Source organism: Bathycoccus prasinos (assembly GCF_002220235.1).
Source record: "Bathycoccus prasinos genomic : Chromosome_1".
Lineage (NCBI taxonomy): Eukaryota > Viridiplantae > Chlorophyta > Mamiellophyceae > Mamiellales > Bathycoccaceae > Bathycoccus > Bathycoccus prasinos.
The window spans coordinates 668,977-686,810 of NC_024008.1; the positions used below are offsets into that span (position 1 = coordinate 668,977).

The following is a 17,834-nucleotide window of genomic DNA, read 5'->3' on the forward strand; positions in this document are numbered from 1 at the left end:
ACTACTACTACTACTACTACTAATGGGCGCAAAAGCGAGCACTTCCTTGGACTCTTCCTCCTCCTCGAGCAAGGAAGGCGCGAGTGACAGCGGTGGTCAGAGTGGTGGTGGCGCTTCGTCGTCGAAAGCGACCAATAATGATGCCGCTGGTGTTGTTGGTGTTTCGAAATCATCTTCGAAAAGTGCATCGACGACATCTTCTTTGCTCTCGAAAGAGGAAATGCGATCGGTGCGAGAGTTTTTGGAGGAGGCGAAAGAGGTCGCGAAGACGGCGGCGAAAGCGAGTAAAAACGGCGATGCGATGAAAACGCTCGAGAAGCAGTTGAAGACGATCGATTCGTACCTGCAAACGAGGACGTATTTCGCGACGGATAGGATGCAGACGGAGGCGGATGTGGCGATGTGCAAAGCGTTGAACGGGGTGAAAGATGGGGTGGTGGAGAAATACGCGGAGATTAAGAGGTTCGTGGAGTTGATGAGGCAGACGAACGCTGCGGGGGGTTTGGCCCCCGCTTTAGAAGAGGGAGGCGACGACGCGGCGGTCGAGGCTTTGGGGAAGCGGGTGGAAAAGATGGCCGTCGGCGGCGGCGAGCCGGGGAAGATTTCCAAAGGTCAAGCGAAGAAAGACGCGGCGAAGGCGGCGAAAAAAGCGGCGAAAGAGGCGAATAAGAGCAACGACGGCGGCGGGAAGAAACCAACGTCCGGCTCGTTTGAGATTGACTTGAAAGACGCCGAGGAAGGCAAAGTGTGCACGAGATTTCCGCCGGAACCGTCGGGATATTTACACATCGGTCACGCCAAAGCGGCTTTATTGAACCATTACTTCGCGAGGAGGTACAAAGGAACGCTCATTTTGCGGTTCGATGATACGAATCCAGCCAAGGAGAAGCAAGATTTCGTCGATAACATTTTGAAGGACTGCGCGACGTTGGGATTGGATTACGATAAGTTGACGTATACCTCGGATTCGTTTCCACAAATTTTAAAGTTGGGAGATACGATGATGAAAGAGGGTAAATTATACGTGGATACAACGCCAGTGGACAAAATGCGCGAAGAGCGCATGAGTAAGACTGAATCCGCGTGTCGCACACAATCGGTGGAGGAAAATATGAAACTTTGGGAGGAGATGAAGAAAGGTTCGGCCGTCGGCGTAGAGTGTTGCGTGCGCATTAAAATTAACATGCAATCGGACAACGGGTGCATGAGAGATCCGGTGTGCTTTAGATGTAACATCGAAACCCCGCATCATAGAACAGGGGACAAATACAAGGTGTATCCGACGTACGATTTCGCGTGTCCGTTTGTGGACGCCATTGAAGGCGTCACGCACGCGTTGAGAACGTCCGAGTATAAAGACCGAGAAGAACAGTACCAGTTTATTCAAAAGGCACAAGGACAGCGCGAAGTGAACTTGTGGGATTATTCGAGAATGAACTTCACGTATACGACGTTGAGTAAACGAAAGTTGCAATGGTTCGTCGATAACAAACACGCGGCTGATTGGACCGACCCGAGGTTTCCCACCGTCCAAGGCGTTGTTCGAAGAGGCATGCGCATCGAAGCGTTGAAAGAGTTTATTTTGTCGCAAGGCGCGTCTAAAAACATGAACACCATGGAATGGGACAAAATTTGGGCGGTGAACAAGAAACTCATCGCCCCGGAAACGCCCATGCACGTCGCGGTCAACGACGAAGGACGCGTGAAAGTGATTTTTGACAACTGCGAGGACGGCGACAAGTGGGTCACCAAACCGAAAAACCCAAAGAATAAAGAACTCGGTGTTAATGTTGTTTTGCGAAAGAAAGAAGTTTGGTTAGAACAAGAAGAAGCTTTGAAACTCAAAGAAGGCGAAGAGGCGACGTTTACCATGTGGGGCAACGCCATTCCGAAGAAGATTCACGTGGCGGAAGACGGAAAAACCATCGAGACGATCGACGCTACTTTGAACCCAGACGGTGACGTGAAAAGCACAAAAGTAAAAGTGAACTGGCTCCCAGCTTACGACGAGCTCGTTGCCCTCGAATTACACGATTTCGGGTACTTGATAACGAAGAAACAACCGGAAGACGGCGACGATTTCAAAGACCTCGTGAACTTGGACTCTGACAAAGTGACCATGTGCCATGGCGATTGTAACTTGCGCACATACCAGTTAGGCCAAATCGTTGAATTGAAGAACAAAGGCTTTTACATCATCGACAAGATTGGCGTGGAAGATAGCACTCCTTACGTGCTTTTCAACGTTCCCGGAACCGGTGGGAAAGTTGCGTAAAACGTAAAAAGAAGAAGAACGTCACTCAATATTGTTTTTACTACCTATATAGTACATCGTTCTTGCTAGAAATCTACACATAATCGTACATTACTACACATCATCTACTCGCTGTCTCGTTATTTAAAAGCATCTTTTAACTCGCCTTTCTCAAACATCTTCACGATTATATCGTGGCCTCCCAAAAATTCCTTATTCGCGTACACTTGCGGAATCGTCGGCCAATCGCTAAACTCTTTCATCACGTACAACAAGTTCGGATTATACTTATCGTCTAATACATTCACGGTCTCGAAATCAAGCAACAATGAGTTCAACGCGTTGACTACTCTGTGCGAATAACCACATTCCGGTTCCTCCCTCGTCCCTTTAATAAACGCTACAATCTTGTGCTCGTCAATCGCCTCTTGAATCTTCGGTTTCAACGCGTCGAACGACATGTCCGGAGTCATACCATTTGTCAATCGTAAACTCGGTTTTGAAGGACCGCGTTTCTTTCTATCCGCCCACAACTCATTCTTTGGAGTATTCCCAGGAGGTAAACTCCCTCCGCTCTCTGAAACGTGCGCCATCACCCATCGCTTCCACCCGTCTTGCAAATCCACCTTCGTCGCCTCCTCCATGGGCAAAACCTTTGCAAACCCGCACTCCGCCGGTAGCTCAAAGCAGTGCATCTTAATCGAGGCGGATATTTTGCGAGACAAACCAACGTATTGAAGTTCTTTCTTGTCGTTATAGATGGCGTAGATCCCTGGCGAAGCGGGAATGTCTGGGGAGTTGAACCCTTCAAATTGGATATCTATCAGTGGGAGGGTGGACATCATCATCCCATCATCATCGTTCTCCGCGCGCGCGGAGAGGCGAACGACTACGACAGAGCGTCGCTTTTGTCGCTTCGTCGCACTGTTATTATTATTGTTCGCCGCGGCGGCGCTTTGTCGCGAAGGAGAGAGCTGGAGCGTTCGCATGATGGGGTGGTAGGTGGCCCGTTTCTTCTTGTGTGTGAATAAGTGTAGTGTGAACAAACAAACAACAGACGATGTGAGCAAAATACCTAATATCTCACGCGAGTGAAAGGATGCCAAAAATAGCCACTCCCTCGCAAGGAAAGACGACTATTTTCACCGGTTTCGGTCCACAAAAGCAAAAGAACAACTTTGTGAGAACTCTTTTTTTCGGCTTTTTCCCTGAAGTTTCTTCACTTTTTCTTTCCCCGAGGGCGGCAAACGAGAACACATCAAACACACACAAAAGATACACACAATCAACCATGCGGTAAGTACTTTCATTCGTTTTCATTCAAAGCGCGAGCGAGAAGACGAGAGCGACGATGTGGAGAAAAACCACACTCGTCATTCTCTCGTCGCTCGCGCGTGCGCGCGGCTTTTTACGCGCGTATCGGTTTTTGGTTTTGGTCAACTACCTTTCTCTTTGCATTTCACATGCGAGATGGACCACCGCCTCTCTGTTTTTTTCCAATACGCGCGCGCAACGACGACGCGTTGCTCTCATCACTGACGCTTGCATTATGCTCTTCAACCAATCAACAACAGTGAAATCGTCCACATTCAAGCCGGTCAGTGCGGTAACCAGATCGGCGCCAAGTTTTGGGAGGTACGCGAGAGGAAGACCTTTTTTTAGATTTTTTTCCAATCGACTCTTTTCTCTCGTTCGAAGAAGAGTGCGCGGTCAACTCTTTTTTTCTCAACACACGTTTCATCTTCAACGCGCGCAAACGCTGACGGTACATACGTTTCTTCATTTATTACACTTCAAAAGGTCATTTGCGATGAGCACGGGATCGATCCGACTGGCTCGTACTCCGGCGATTCGGATTTACAACTCGAGCGCGTCAACGTGTACTTCAACGAAGCCTCCGGCGGTCGATACGTTCCGAGAGCGTGTTTGGTCGATTTGGAACCCGGGACGATGGACTCGGTCAGGTCTGGTCCGTACGGACAAATTTTCCGTCCGGATAACTTTACGTTCGGACAAACTGGCGCTGGTAACAACTGGGCCAAAGGCCACTACACGGAAGGTGCTGAGTTGATTGACTCGGTGTTGGACGTCGTGCGTAAAGAAGCCGAGTCGTGCGATTGCTTGCAAGGCTTCCAAGTTTGTCACTCTTTGGGTGGTGGTACTGGTTCAGGCATGGGGACGCTCATGATTTCCAAGATTCGCGAGGAATACCCGGACCGCATGATGATGACTTTTTCCGTCGTCCCATCGCCGAAAGTTTCCGATACCGTCGTCGAGCCGTACAACGCGACGTTGTCCGTGCACCAGTTGGTCGAAAACGCCGACGAGTGCATGGTTTTGGACAACGAAGCGTTGTACGACATTTGCTTCAGAACGTTGAAGCTGACGACGCCGACGTTTGGTGATTTGAACCACTTGATTTCCGCGGTCATGAGCGGCATCACGTGCTGCTTGAGATTCCCGGGTCAATTGAACGCGGATTTGAGAAAGTTGGCGGTGAACTTGGTGCCGTTCCCGAGGTTGCACTTTTTCATGGTTGGTTTCACGCCGCTCACCTCTCGCGGATCGCAACAGTACCGCGCTTTGACCGTTCCGGAACTCACGCAACAAATGTGGGACGCGAAAAACATGATGTGCGCCGCCGACCCGAGACACGGTCGTTACCTCACCGCCTCCGCTTTGTTCCGCGGTCGCATGTCCACCAAAGAAGTCGACGAACAACTCTTAAACGTCCAGAACAAAAACTCGTCGTACTTCGTCGAATGGATCCCGAACAACGTCAAATCATCCGTCTGCGATATTCCTCCAAAAGGGTTGAAAATGTCCGCGACGTTCATCGGCAACTCTACCGCGGTTCAAGAAATGTTCAAACGCGTCTCCGAACAGTTCACCTCCATGTTCCGGCGCAAAGCGTTTTTGCACTGGTACACCGGCGAAGGCATGGACGAGATGGAGTTCACCGAAGCCGAGTCGAACATGAACGACTTGGTCAGCGAGTACCAGCAGTACCAAGACGCCACGGCCGAAGAAGAAGCGGAGTACGACGACGAAGAGAAGGAAGACGGCGAAGCCGCTTTCTAAAAAAAAAGCGACGCTACTATTTTATCGCGAGAAACGTTTTATTTATTATTTTATTTTATTTAGGAAGAAGTTTTAGAAGGAGGAGCTCGGCGAAAGCGTTTGCGCTCTTTTCAACACCCGCGTTTCTGTCCTCATCCCGAGAGGAGTTTGAGAGCGAGTGAGAGACCCAGTGCATCATCGTCTTCGCGTGACGACGCGTCGTTCAGATGTATCTCTCTCCCTCTCTCTCCTTCTCTTTCTCTTCGCGAGAACCGCCTTCGCCTCCGGCGCCGGCGCTCGCGAAGCCGTCTCTAGTTGTTCTTCAAGCGGAAGCGAGACGAGTCGAGAAAGAGTAGTTCAATAAGAAACGCGCGAGGAGAAAATCGCAGAGGACGATAGAAGACGTCGAGAGTTTTAAAGTTCGCGAAGTTTAAAGTTTTAGTTTTTATTCATCTCGAAGAATCTTTTATTATTATTATTACTTCTTTACACGTCTATGCGTACACCGCACACGTTTGTCCTTTTCCTCTTCTCTTCGTGACTCAGCAAAAGTAGCTAAAACCCTAAACCATAGGTATTTGAAAACCTCGTACCTCAAATTCCTCATCTTTCCCTGCACTCTTCTCTTTGAAGAGTGTGTTTATCACCCCCCCGCGCAGTTTGGCGCTTCGGCGCACTTTATTCGTTCACTGCCTTCCCTTCGTTTTTTTGTTCTCTTCTGAAAGAGGAAGAAGATATATATTATATAAAGAGCATCGTTTTATAAAATGGTACAGTTTGGACGCCGTTTAGTGGAAGAACGGTACCCGGAATGGCGAGAGTTTTACATTCGGTACAAGGAGTTGAAGAACGCTTTGTACGCGGAAAGAGAAGACATCGAGGGAGGCGAGAAGAGCGGGTTGTTCGTGAAGACGTTACAGGCGGAAATTATGAAGGTACGTCTCATTCTTCGAGTGTTGTTTCGTTGTTGTTCTTGTTATCTATTCGTTTCTTTTTCTTCTTCCGAGGGAATAATTTCCCGCCGGGGACTCGACATTATTCCAAATTTTGCGCAACACCTTTGTCGAGACGACGATGTCTAAAGAGCGCGAACGCGGCGCTTTCTCTCCTTTCTCTCCTCCTCGTCGTCCGTGACTCACCTTTTTTGCTCCTTCTTCACTGTTTACGGCGCAGGCGAACGACTTCTACGTCAAAACCGAAACGAGACTTCGGGGGCAGTTGGATATCCTCGAAGAGGAGATAAAGCACGAAAAAACCGACGTCGAGCGGTTCAAGTCGGCGAAGAAGCAAATCGTGAAACACTTCGCGCCGGAGTTGAGCGAATTGAGATCGTTTGTTATTTTGAATTACACCGCGGTGGTGAAAGCGGTGAAGAAGTATAATAAGAATTGTAACAAAAGAGAGAACGCGGTGGAGATTATCCGCGACGTGCCGATGTTCGTGGATACGTCGTTGGCGGAGGTGGTGACGAGGACAGAGCTGTTAGCTGCGAGGGCGGCACCTGCGGAGGCGAGACAGATTGAGGATAGGATTTGTTCGGTGTGCGATGACGTGATGACGAACCCGGTGAGGTTAGCGTGTAGGCATCGGTTTTGTTTTAAGTGCGTCGTTTCGTCAGACGCGAGACAGCCGGAGTCGTTCAATCACGGGTTGACGACGAAAGAGTCCTCGAATACGTTGAGTGCGTTAACGAGCGCGTATAAAGCGACACAAAGAGTGTGCTTTGTGCCGGATGCATGTCCGTTATGTAAGGCGAGAAACGCGAAGAAGGCGAATTTGATTAATGTCGATTCGTATTTGGATGATTTCATAGCGATGAATTTCCCGGACGAGGAAGACGGGTCGCCATATGCTACGATTGTTGATGAAGTGATGCAAAAAAGTACTGGTGATGGTAATACAAATCCAGCAGAAAGCCTTGTTGCGGCGGTTGCGGTGGGAAATTTGACGGCGCAAACAACATCAACAGCGAATCATAATTCTCTTTCCTCGGATGAAGAGTCGAAGAGAAACTCGGTCGACTACTCTGAACTCGCACCAAATCGATGCTCTATGAGCGACGAAGGAGGTGATACTTTGATAGTAGAAATGCCGACAACAATGTCGACTTCTCCGCAGCAGAAACCGTTCGTAGCGCGCTCGAGTCCGAACAGAAAAGCAGGTCTTCACCGTCGCGTGGATTCGTGGGAATCCGATCGTTTCAAGTTGGAAAGGGAGTCCATTTCAGGGTCTTTGTCTAATGGAATTGGTCGACCATCATCGCGCTTGAATAAACACAACAACAGCAACAATAGCAACAACACCGGTCACCATAGGCATCATCGGCATCACCCCGATTCCGATAGCGCACAGATGCCGAAGAAAAAGAAGCTACTGCGTAAAGTGCTAGTGATTGCCATCGCGGGATGTCGCTCCGACGCGATGATGATTGCAAATACTCCGACGTTCAAATCATTTATTCGTGGAAATAAAAATGGATGCTTTTCGCTTGATATGACTGTTTCCGCAATGCGCGCGTCCAAGTCGCCATCGTCTGCAATGTTACCTGCTTTGACTGGTCAATCCGTTTCGGTTTTGAAGGATATTGTTGAAGATCATGACGCCACGTTAACAGGCGTATTCGCGCGATTACATCTCGCGCGTCCGTGGGCAAACTGTGCTTCCGCCGTTGGCGGCGCGAAGGATTTGCACAAAATCATAGCGAAAGAAGCCATCGCGCTCGTGTCGGTAGGCGCGACGGATTCGGAAGCGACGAGAGCGATCATTCAGCAACTCGCAGTCCCGGAAAAGGCGCTCGACGATGGTAAAGACGAAACGACTCCGGATGCATTATTTCTGCACATGGCAGACGTTCAAACTGCAGGACACGTGCACGGTTTCGGCCCACACGTAGAAGAATATCTTCACGCGATTGAGAACGCGGATAAACGCGTCTCGGCTGTCCTCGAGGCTTTGCGAAAGCGTCAAGAGACGATAAAAAACGAAGATTGGCTCGTCATGGTTACGTCGCCATCTGGAGGCACGTGTCGAAACGATATGCCAGCATCGATGCAGGCTATGCACGATGCGAGCGATTGGAGTCAAGGTGGCGGGAGACAGTTACGTGCGAATGGCGTTTCCGGAATGCAAGAAGTCTCTCAACACGCCAGTGGATGGGTTTTGATCGAATCTGGCATCGAGTGCAAGTTGACTGGGGAGATCTTACCGTCTCCGCAAGATACGGATATTTCACCAACTATTCTTGAACACTTTGGTGTCGTCTCTCGTAAAGAGTGGAAAATGGACGGAGGAGATATGTTGAACATTCGTCGCGCCGAGTTTATCACGAATATGATGCGAGACTCGGAGCAACTCTCGGAGAACGGCGACGAGCCTGATGAGGATTTTGGTGCTCGGCACCCACGAGCGCGCTCTAGGACGACTCCAGGCCACGGACATCACGGCAGCAACAAATCGAAATCACGCTCGAGAACTCAATCGCCAAAACCGTTCGTGGAGAATATCCCCGGTTTATATGATCCAATTGGTTGCGCAGTGATTGGACATCGCGGCGTCGCCATGAATCACGCTTCTGGTCCTGGTATTCGTGAAAACACACTTTTGAGTTTCACGCAAGCTCACAAAGACGGTGCGGAATGGTGCGAATTTGACGTGCAAGTAACTTCGGATGGTGTCCCTGTGGTCTGGCACGATGACGTTGTGCTGGTAAAACGCGGGGACGGACCGATTGATTCCTTTTCCGTGCGCGAAATCGAATGGGCGGATCTCAAAGAACTTTCCATGGCGGCAAAGATTACCTCCGAGCGCCTGACAGGAAAATTGCCAATGCCCAGACCCAGGAAAAAAAGCGCGGAGTTGGAAGACGACGAGTCATACGACGAGTTAGATGACGACGAAGATGACGACGAGGATGATTTAGATCCAGTTGTCTTTTACAGAGTCTTTGATCACGAGCATTCCATCGACGACATTTCCAAATCGTTACCGTGGATCATGGAAGACGAGGACGTTATACCAACGTTATCGGAAGTGCTTGCGAATACTCCCGAAGAACTTGGATTTAACATTGAGCTGAAGTACGACGAGCACAACTCGTGTGAGGCTCCGAGACTCGTAGCCGAGCTACGGTCCATTCTTGCGGCGTGTTCCGAGCATAACGATAGACGCATCGTGTTTTCGTCGTTCGATCCAGATGCGGCTACACTCATGCGCGCCTTACAAGGTACGTATCCAGTGATGATTTTAACGGACGGCGAAGAAAATCACGACGATCCACGGCGACGCTCTGTGGAAGCGGCGATGAAGGTTGCTTTGAAAGGAGGCTTGTGCGGCGTCGTTGCTGATGTAGCCAGACTCGTTGAAAACCCAAAATCTGCCGAATTGGTGAAAGATTCTGGATTGTTGCTCGCATCTTACGGTTCCGCGAACGACGAATCGTTAGTAGGTCGCCAAGTGGAATGGGGCGCGAGTGGTATCATAACCGACCGCGTCGGTGGTGTGTACGGCGAAAGAAACGACGAGAAGACTCGCAACTTGACGAGACGACAACCAAAGTTCAAACCGTCTGAGACGATACTCGACGAGAAAGATGATGTTGTTGCGACGTTCCTACCAAAACATGGATCCTCGCAAACGTTCCAAGGCGTCCCAACTATCATCGAAGAAGACCAAGATGGCTTAAAGCGTATCCACTCCACCTTAAACGCCGCCTCAGCCGCAGAAATGCTCCAGAAACTCGAGCTCGATACCGTCATGCTCTCTGAGTGGTACAAACTTTCCGACGACCAAGGCAGAAAGAACTTTGAAAACTCGAATGCGAGTAAACGCGACAGCATGGATGACTTTTCTGATTTGAGCACTCAAGATGCTATCAAGGGAAGGCAACAACGCCACCGTTTCCGCGGCGACGACGGTCAAACCATGCACGCGCCTCGAAAGTCTGTCAGCGATCAAGACATTAACGTTCGAGTGTACTCCCCGAGTCGATCGCCTGAACCTCAACTGCCACCAACTACCAACTCAGACGGTTCTACCGCTTACAACACGGAGAATTTCGAAAGCTACCTCGTCGGCGTTTCGTACACCGAAGCGCAAGAGAAGAAAAGAAAAGAGAAAGAAAGATGGAGTCAATACCCTCAGTACACGAAAAAGGGTGTCGGAAAGAACGGCACGAGATACCAAAACGGAGATAAATCGAAAGAGGAAACGACGAAGGTGTTGACTGGATTTCAACCGGCGAATAAAATAGTTCCGAGAGTTGTTTGATATGATAACTCGTCGAGAAGACCGCGGGAAGAAAATAGAGAGAGAGAGAGAGAGAGAGAGAAAATATATGTACATAAGAGAGGTTGGAAAATAGAAATTGTATAGTGTAATAACATCCCATAATTGAGCGAGAATATCGCAAAAGACGTGAAAGAAGAGAAGTCCGCGAGAACATTCGTCCTTCGCTGTTTCGTCGAGTGCGACTCTTTCCTTCTCAAATCAACTCTCCAAATTCCACATTCCAAAAGCGCAAATTACCTTTCGCGTGCAGCACCTTTTCCCGCGTGCGCGACGCCATGGTAAAGCTGTACACGTTTCACATGTTCAACAAAAAAGTGTGTCTGTCTCTCTTCTCCTCGCGGTTCGAGTTTTTATCAAAACAAACCTCTTTTCTAACTCTCTCTGACGCTGACATTTCCTCTCTCTCTTTCCCCAACAACACTTTCCAGGGCGAAATCGTCTACTACCACGAGTGGTCGCGACCGTACCCTCGAAACGTAAACGTCCACGAAGAGACGAAAACGTTGTTCGGACTCTTCTTTACGATGAATCAGTTCGCGATGAAAATGGACCCGATGAAGTACGTTTTGTTATGTAATTTGTTTCTAAGCTCACTTATGCTTTCTCTCTCTCCTACTTTTGTCTTTCCCAAACAAAACGCAGAGGAGCGCTCGGCGACAACCACTTCCGCGCCTTCCGCACGAACAACTACAAGTTCCACTTTTACGAAACGAAAACTGGATTACGATTACTGCTCACTACCGAACCCGGGTGCGCGGATTTACACGAACACCTGCGTGTGAAAATCCACCAAACGCTCTACGTTGACGGCGTTTTAAAGCGCGGATCCGGCAAAGCGAGGTACGCGGCGAACGCGCCGTTTGAATGCGACGCGTTTCGAGAAGGATTGCTCGACTGGGGGAAGAAATTAGCGCACACATAGTCAGAGAGATGATAGTTTTCAATAGATCGCAGCAAAAGAGTAGCACTTCAGAGAGAGAACATAGAACATCTTTCCCGCATAGCATGTAGACCGTGTAGGAGTACGTTACACTAAAAATCTTCAAAACTTCACTCTAAAACTCCTCTCATCAAAATGAGCGGCAAAGACGACGGAGGAGGATCCGGCGCTGCGAAACCGGCGGAAACAACCCTCACCACGACGGCCGCATCGTCTGTCGCGCAAACGTCTGGAATCCAGAATACGAATGCGGTGACCAGCGGCGCGAATGTTACCGCGCCGCAAAAGACGGAGAAAGCGGGGAAGCCGATGACGACGATGATGATGAGTTCGAAGAATCCCCCGAAACAAAGCGAGGAGGACATGATTTCAGTCGCGCAAACTGCCCGGAAACAAAAAGAGGAGTGGGTGCGAACGAACAAAGACCGGGAATCTATGCACAGGTCGAGGACGAGGAGCGTCGAGGCGTACGAGAAGTTAGAGCAGGTAAGTGTTTTGGATCCAATTTTTGCGCGTCTTTGTCGTCTTCTTTGCCTTGTCTTCTCCTTCTTCGAGTTTGTTTTCGCTGACAATCGCGTTCTCTTCAATCCTTATTCTTCTTTACTACTCATAACACAGGTTGGAGAAGGCACGTACGGCATGGTCTTCATGGCGAAAGAGCGTTCAACGCACGAAATCGTGGCGTTGAAAAAAGTCCGCATGGACAACGAAAAGGAAGGTTTTCCCATCACCGCGATTCGCGAGATTAAGATTTTACAAAAGTTAAAGCATAAAAACGTGGTGAATTTGAAGGAGATCGTGACTTCGAAAGCGCAGAAAGCGAACGATATGAAAGGATCGATATATCTCGTGTTTGAGTACATGGACCACGATTTAGCCGGTCTCGCCGATAGACCAGGGATGAAATTTAGCGAAGAGCAGATCAAATGTTACATGAAACAGTTGTTTCAAGGATTGCATTATTGCCACGCGAATAATATTTTGCATCGGGATATTAAAGGGTCGAATTTGTTGATTAATAACCGAGGGATATTAAAGCTGGCGGATTTTGGTTTGGCGCGGTCGTATACCGCGGAAGGCGCGAATCCGTTGACGAATAGAGTGATTACGTTGTGGTACCGTCCGCCAGAGTTGTTGTTGGGGGCGAGAAAATATACACCAGCCGTGGACATGTGGTCTGCGGGGTGTATATTTGCAGAATTAGTCCACGGGAGACCGATTATGCCCGGGAAGAATGAAATGGACCAGTTGAAGTTGATTTTCGAGTTGTGCGGAACGCCGACGCCGGAGACGTGGCCGGACTGCAAAAATTTACCCGGGTCCAAGGTGGTGGAGTTCAACAAACATCCGAGACGTTTGAGGGAGTTTTTTAGGCACGCTTCTCCGAACGCGTTAAAGTTGATAGAGCAGTTACTGACGTTGGATCCGGAGAAGCGCTTGACGGCGGAAAAAGCTATGGATTCCGATTACATGTGGGATAAACCGTTGCCGTGCGATCCGGCGAAACTGCCTCAGTATGAACCGTCGCACGAGTTTCAAACGAAGAAAAGGAGAGAAGAGGCGAAACAGGAGGAGGTTAGAAAGCGACAAAGAATGGAAAGTGGAACGACGGCGAACGTGGCGAGGCCGCAGCCGTTGAGTAAACAAGCGAGAATGCCTGGACAAACGAGCGTTGGGGGTGGCGGAGGAAGCGGTGGCGGCGCTGGTGGCGGTATGCCGAAAACTGCGTTTCCACAGTCGCATCCTCACGGTGGTGGCAGAAGTAGCGGACATCCCGCAATGGCCATGGGATTTAATCGCTCTGCTCCTCACCAAGGGTCATATTCGAGTGGGAGTAGTGGGAGTCACGGCGGGTACCGCGGCAGCGGCGCAAGCCACCGCGGCGGCTACGGCGGCGGCGCAGGCGGCGGCGGATACATCGGTGGCGGTGGAGGTAGAAGTTTCGGTGGTGGCGGAGGCAAATACGGAGGTACCCAACGCGCGGCATGGGCGGCAGCACCGGTGCCGCCGAAGCAGCCGCCGCCACCGGACCAAGAAAAGAAACAATAGTAAAGGAAATAACTTCTTAAAACGAAAAAAATGAAATGATGTTTTACCAGTACCGGTGTGCTAATATACTATGTGCAACTTGTCTTTCTATATAACACTTGAACTATCTGGTACCTATATATCTTTCAACATCTAACAACTTGTGGCGACTTGGACTTTCGCTTCAACTGCGTTAATATCATTCACGTCGTCGCCACCGCACGCAACACGATCGTTCAACCAATCTTCAATCTTAGCTCGTGCGAGCAAGAGCGCGTGCGTCCCTAATCCAAACACGAAACCCACCCAGGTTGATTTCGCCGCCACCGTGACGCTCGCCGTGACCAACAACACGAACTTCTCGCTCGCCTCGGTGGCTTGCTTCGGCGATCCTCGCAAACCCGTCGCCATCAGTTCACAGCTGGCGGAAAAAAGCATCACGCCGAGTACACTTTCCGGAAAGTTGGCGAGAAGTTCAAGTAAACTGCTCCCGAAGACAATACCTAGCAAGACTTTCCAAGCGCCGAGAAAACAGATCGCACCACCTGTTCTCGCGCCAAAATGGTAGTGCGCGGCTAACCCACCCGCACCGTGACAGGTCGGCATCGCGCCAAACCAGCACGACATTAAATTCATCAACCCGACCGATGTCGCCACGTCTCTTGGCTTCGCCGGATGGTTCGGAAACAACTCTCGCGACACCGCGCACACGGAGATGACTGAGTTCAGCATGGTCAGCGGTAATTGCGGAATGCCAGCTCGAACAATCCCGGTTTTCGCTTCCTTCCAGTTTAAGCTTAACAACTTCGGCTTGGTCGGGCCAAACTTTAAACTTCTCGTCGCGTTTGGGACGCTCAACGCGAGAATAAAGCCTAAAACGACTAAAACTAAAGCCGCCGGGACGCGAGGTAAGCTGCGTTTCTTCGCGTTCGTCGTCATCGCAGCTACGCTTTGCGGCTTTGGCGCACTCGTCCACAACACAATCAATCCACTCGTAATCGCTAAAAACAACCCATCTCGTTCAAACCAAGGCCGTAAACTCCCCATCGAGCTCGACGTATACGCCGCCAACGTAAATCCTTTCTTCGCTAAACTCAAACCGAGGCCGAGCTGCATTCCGCTGATAGTCGCCACCGGCGTCACGCGATTAAATTGGTCAATCATCCCACTCGCACCGACTATGAACACAATAATCGACACAAATATCCCCGCTGCGATGACTTCATTCAAGGTCAACGGTTTTTCCGACAACGCCACCGCCGCGATGGTCTTCATCGGCTGCAAAGGCATCGGAATACCAAACAGAAACCCGGTGAAAACGTTATACACGCCGGTAAAAATCAACGTCGTCCCTAAATCCAACCCTTGCGTGATGGACAAACCTAGCAAAAGCGGTAAAAACGTCCCTAAATCACCGAGACTCCCGTTCGCCTCTCGAGTGGAAAACTGGTCTCTCATGTCGCGCCAGTTTTGCCGCACCGCGTTCGTTGTTTGTCCCATCTTCGAGGTGAAGACATTACCTAAAAAAGAACAACCGTTACCATCTCGAGACGATGACGACGACGCGACTGCGCCACCACTCTCCCTCCTCGTCTCGCCCAAACGTTCACCACCACCACGTTTTTGTAGTTCATCTTGTTGTTGTTGTTCGGAGTTTACGATCACGTCCATGATGTTTTGGCGGATAATAGATATAAATGAGGAATTTGCATCTTCCCTTTCCCTCACAAAAAATAAGCGCAAAAAGCGGAGTAGACAAAGAAGAAGACAAAGAAGAAGAAGACAAACGCCATTCGCGCGAAGTTTTAAACGCGCGCTTCGCGACAGAATCGAGCGCAGGAGCGTTTACCATGTTCAATTTAATCACCTCGACGACGGGAGAAAGAGGAGGAAGAGGAGGAGGCGCGAAAAACACGAACAACAACAACAACAACAACGAGGTCGCGCTCGTGTCTTCGTCGTCTCAGCGAGCGGCCAACGAGCTTCAAAAGAGGAAAAATACGAGCAACGCGACGACGGCAAACAACGTGTTCGACTCGATCCGCGGCGACGTCAACTTGGAACTTCGCACGACGCAGACCTGGGGTTTAGGTTTATCGGGAGGGGGGAGGCCTCGCGTGACGACGTTCGGGCAGCCGAGCAGCTCCATGTGCTCGATCAAAGACGCGGCGGAAAAGCTCGAGCAGGACAGGAAGAAAGCGAGGCAAGAGTTACTTTTGATGACGCAGAAATTGGAGGAATACGAAAAGACGGAGAGAACGATGGGGAGAAATTTAGAGAGCGAACGAGAGATGACGTCGAAATTACGCGCGAGTTTGAACTCCGCGAACAGGAGGATTGGCGAGTTGAGCGAGAGATTCAAAGCGGTGGAAGGCGCGCACGAGGAAATACGCGACCGGTTGGCGCGCGCGGAGAAGGCGGAAAAGACGTGCGATGAGAACTTGACGTTCGCGCAAGACGCGTTGACGGACCGGTTGGAATGCGACGAGAAGTATTTGAAAGCGTTGAAAACTTCCATCAAAGAGAGAGACGGGCTGTTCGCTGCGAACGAGGAGTTGGTGAAGCGAGTCGAAGCGTTGACGGTGAGCGAGCGCGAGTTGTTCGAGAAAGTCGCGAAGAAAGAGGAGAAGGTGAAGGAAATTCTCGAGGAGAAGGAAGGCGCGTTGGCGCATTTACGGAAGAAAGCGGAACACGAGAAGGACTTATTGCATCGCGCAACGGGCTCGGAGAAGAAAGCGATGGATCTGAAAGACAGCTTTGAGGCGTTGTTGAAAGTAAACGTGGAAAAAGACGAGGCTCTTATCGCTCTACGAAAGGAGAAGGAGAAAGCGACGACGAAGAACGAAGGGGAACTGAAGAAGCTAAGTGGAGAGTTGACGAAATTAAAGGATACGTACGAAAAAGATAAGCTGAAGTGGTGCGAATCTGTGGACACGGAGCGTTTGGAGGTGCAAAAGACGAAAGATGCGTTGGAAAAGGTTTCAAAGGCATTGGAGACGGAAACAAGGCAGCTCGAAGCGGTGAACGCGACGCTTCGCGAGAAAGAGGAGCAGTTGTTCGAGTTCGAACTTGAACGAAACAAAGCAAAAGATGCATTGTCAGAGCGCGAGAACGAGAAGAAACGGCTGGAAAAGGAACACGCGGAGAAGCTGGACGATTTAGAGGATAAGTACGAAAAGGAGAAGAGGGAGATCCGAGAAGAGCAAAATCGAACCGTGGAAAAGACGAGGAAACAGTTGACGGAGAAAAACGCGGAGTATATAAGCACGAAAGCGGTGCAGAATCGCGAGGAGATTGAAAGGGTAAAAGAAAGCGCGAGAAAAGATATCGATCGCGCGAACGCAAACTTAATCGCGAAGGAAGAAGAGTGCGAGAAGCTGGAGAGCGAGATTGCTGAGTTGAAAAGAGACGCAAAGCTTCGCCAGACGGCGTACGAGGCGCAACTCGAGAATTTGCAAAAACAAAGTAAAGCGACTGCCACGAAAGCTACGGACGAAAACAACAACAGTTCAGACGAGGATGAAGAGAATTTCAACGATGGCATTGATCAGCTGAGAGGAAAAGCACCGGCTCCAACGCAGAAGAGCGCTCTCAAACAACGAGATCAACAAAAATCCACGTCTAAATCGACGAAATCGACCAAGTTTACTCTCGATCCAGACGCAGATAATTTTTACGACGCGCCCGTTGGCGATAAACCAACAGTTGAAAAACCTCCAGCGTCGAAAAGTTCTCGTCGTCGACGCGTGACAATCCAAAGTCATGATATGGAGGAAGGCCACGCGAACGAAAACGACGTCGAGACGCAATCCATGGAGAGAACGGCGACAGCGACGGCGAGGAAGACGAAGAAGAAATCCGAAGCTCCTACTAAGAGCAAACCATCGGCGACAACACTGGTAGAACTAGCGACGCACGTTTCAAGAGGCCGCGTACGAAAGTCGACGACGGGAGCTTCCCGAAATAACCAACACGCTCCATCTGTGGCGGTGCTGAAAAAGAAAACACCGACGCCTCCGCCGGCGTCGTTGCTATCGCACCAACAACGCAAAGCTACGCTCAAGACGAAGAAGTCTCCCGCAAAAAACGCACTTTTACGCGCAAAGATTTTGCAAAATGCGCACAACGACGACGATTCCAGCGCTGATGACGCCGTCGACGACGATGGTCTCGAGGGCCTCGATCCCTTTGCGTTTGCGGATGATTAAATGAAAGAAAGAAAGAACGCAGTCGATACGATATTTTTGAACGAGTACTCATCTATAC

General features: G+C 50.0%; 8 protein-coding genes across 8 annotated transcripts; 6 read left to right on the forward strand and 2 right to left on the reverse strand.

Annotated features, from left to right (window-relative positions):
• Positions 1–22: 22 nt before the first annotated feature.
• Bathy01g03590 (glutamyl-tRNA synthetase) lies at positions 23–2,275 on the forward strand (the record flags this gene model as incomplete). The annotated part of the gene is made up of 1 exon (XM_007515683.1): positions 23–2,275. The coding sequence occupies one exon, from the start codon at positions 23–25 to the stop codon at positions 2,273–2,275; it is 2,253 nt and encodes a 750-aa protein (XP_007515745.1).
• A 119-nt stretch (positions 2,276–2,394) lies between these two features.
• On the reverse strand, positions 2,395–3,243 carry Bathy01g03600 (glutaredoxin-like protein; the record flags this gene model as incomplete). The annotated part of the gene is made up of 1 exon (XM_007515051.1): positions 2,395–3,243. One exon carries the CDS (start codon positions 3,241–3,243, stop codon positions 2,395–2,397), a length of 849 nt encoding a protein of 282 aa, XP_007515113.1.
• Positions 3,244–3,545: 302 nt separating this feature from the next.
• Positions 3,546–5,335, forward strand: Bathy01g03610 (predicted protein; the record flags this gene model as incomplete). Its single annotated transcript, XM_007515684.1, has 3 exons — positions 3,546–3,550; positions 3,829–3,889; positions 4,055–5,335. The coding sequence occupies 3 exons, from the start codon at positions 3,546–3,548 to the stop codon at positions 5,333–5,335; spliced, it is 1,347 nt and encodes a 448-aa protein (XP_007515746.1).
• Positions 5,336–6,081: 746 nt separating this feature from the next.
• Positions 6,082–10,579, forward strand: Bathy01g03620 (predicted protein; the record flags this gene model as incomplete). The annotated part of the gene is made up of 2 exons (XM_007515758.1): positions 6,082–6,249; positions 6,488–10,579. The coding sequence occupies 2 exons, from the start codon at positions 6,082–6,084 to the stop codon at positions 10,577–10,579; spliced, it is 4,260 nt and encodes a 1,419-aa protein (XP_007515820.1).
• Positions 10,580–10,875: 296 nt separating this feature from the next.
• On the forward strand, positions 10,876–11,522 carry Bathy01g03630 (predicted protein; the record flags this gene model as incomplete). The annotated part of the gene is made up of 2 exons (XM_007515125.1): positions 10,876–11,159; positions 11,243–11,522. 2 exons carry the CDS (start codon positions 10,876–10,878, stop codon positions 11,520–11,522), a joined length of 564 nt encoding a protein of 187 aa, XP_007515187.1.
• Positions 11,523–11,675: 153 nt separating this feature from the next.
• Bathy01g03640 (predicted protein) lies at positions 11,676–13,589 on the forward strand (the record flags this gene model as incomplete). Its single annotated transcript, XM_007515616.1, has 1 exon — positions 11,676–13,589. One exon carries the CDS (start codon positions 11,676–11,678, stop codon positions 13,587–13,589), a length of 1,914 nt encoding a protein of 637 aa, XP_007515678.1.
• A 132-nt stretch (positions 13,590–13,721) lies between these two features.
• On the reverse strand, positions 13,722–15,239 carry Bathy01g03650 (sulfate transporter; the record flags this gene model as incomplete). The annotated part of the gene is made up of 1 exon (XM_007515573.1): positions 13,722–15,239. One exon carries the CDS (start codon positions 15,237–15,239, stop codon positions 13,722–13,724), a length of 1,518 nt encoding a protein of 505 aa, XP_007515635.1.
• Positions 15,240–15,418: 179 nt separating this feature from the next.
• Bathy01g03660 lies at positions 15,419–17,776 on the forward strand (the record flags this gene model as incomplete). The annotated part of the gene is made up of 1 exon (XM_007515368.1): positions 15,419–17,776. The coding sequence occupies one exon, from the start codon at positions 15,419–15,421 to the stop codon at positions 17,774–17,776; it is 2,358 nt and encodes a 785-aa protein (XP_007515430.1).
• Between the last annotated feature and the right edge of the window lie 58 nt (positions 17,777–17,834).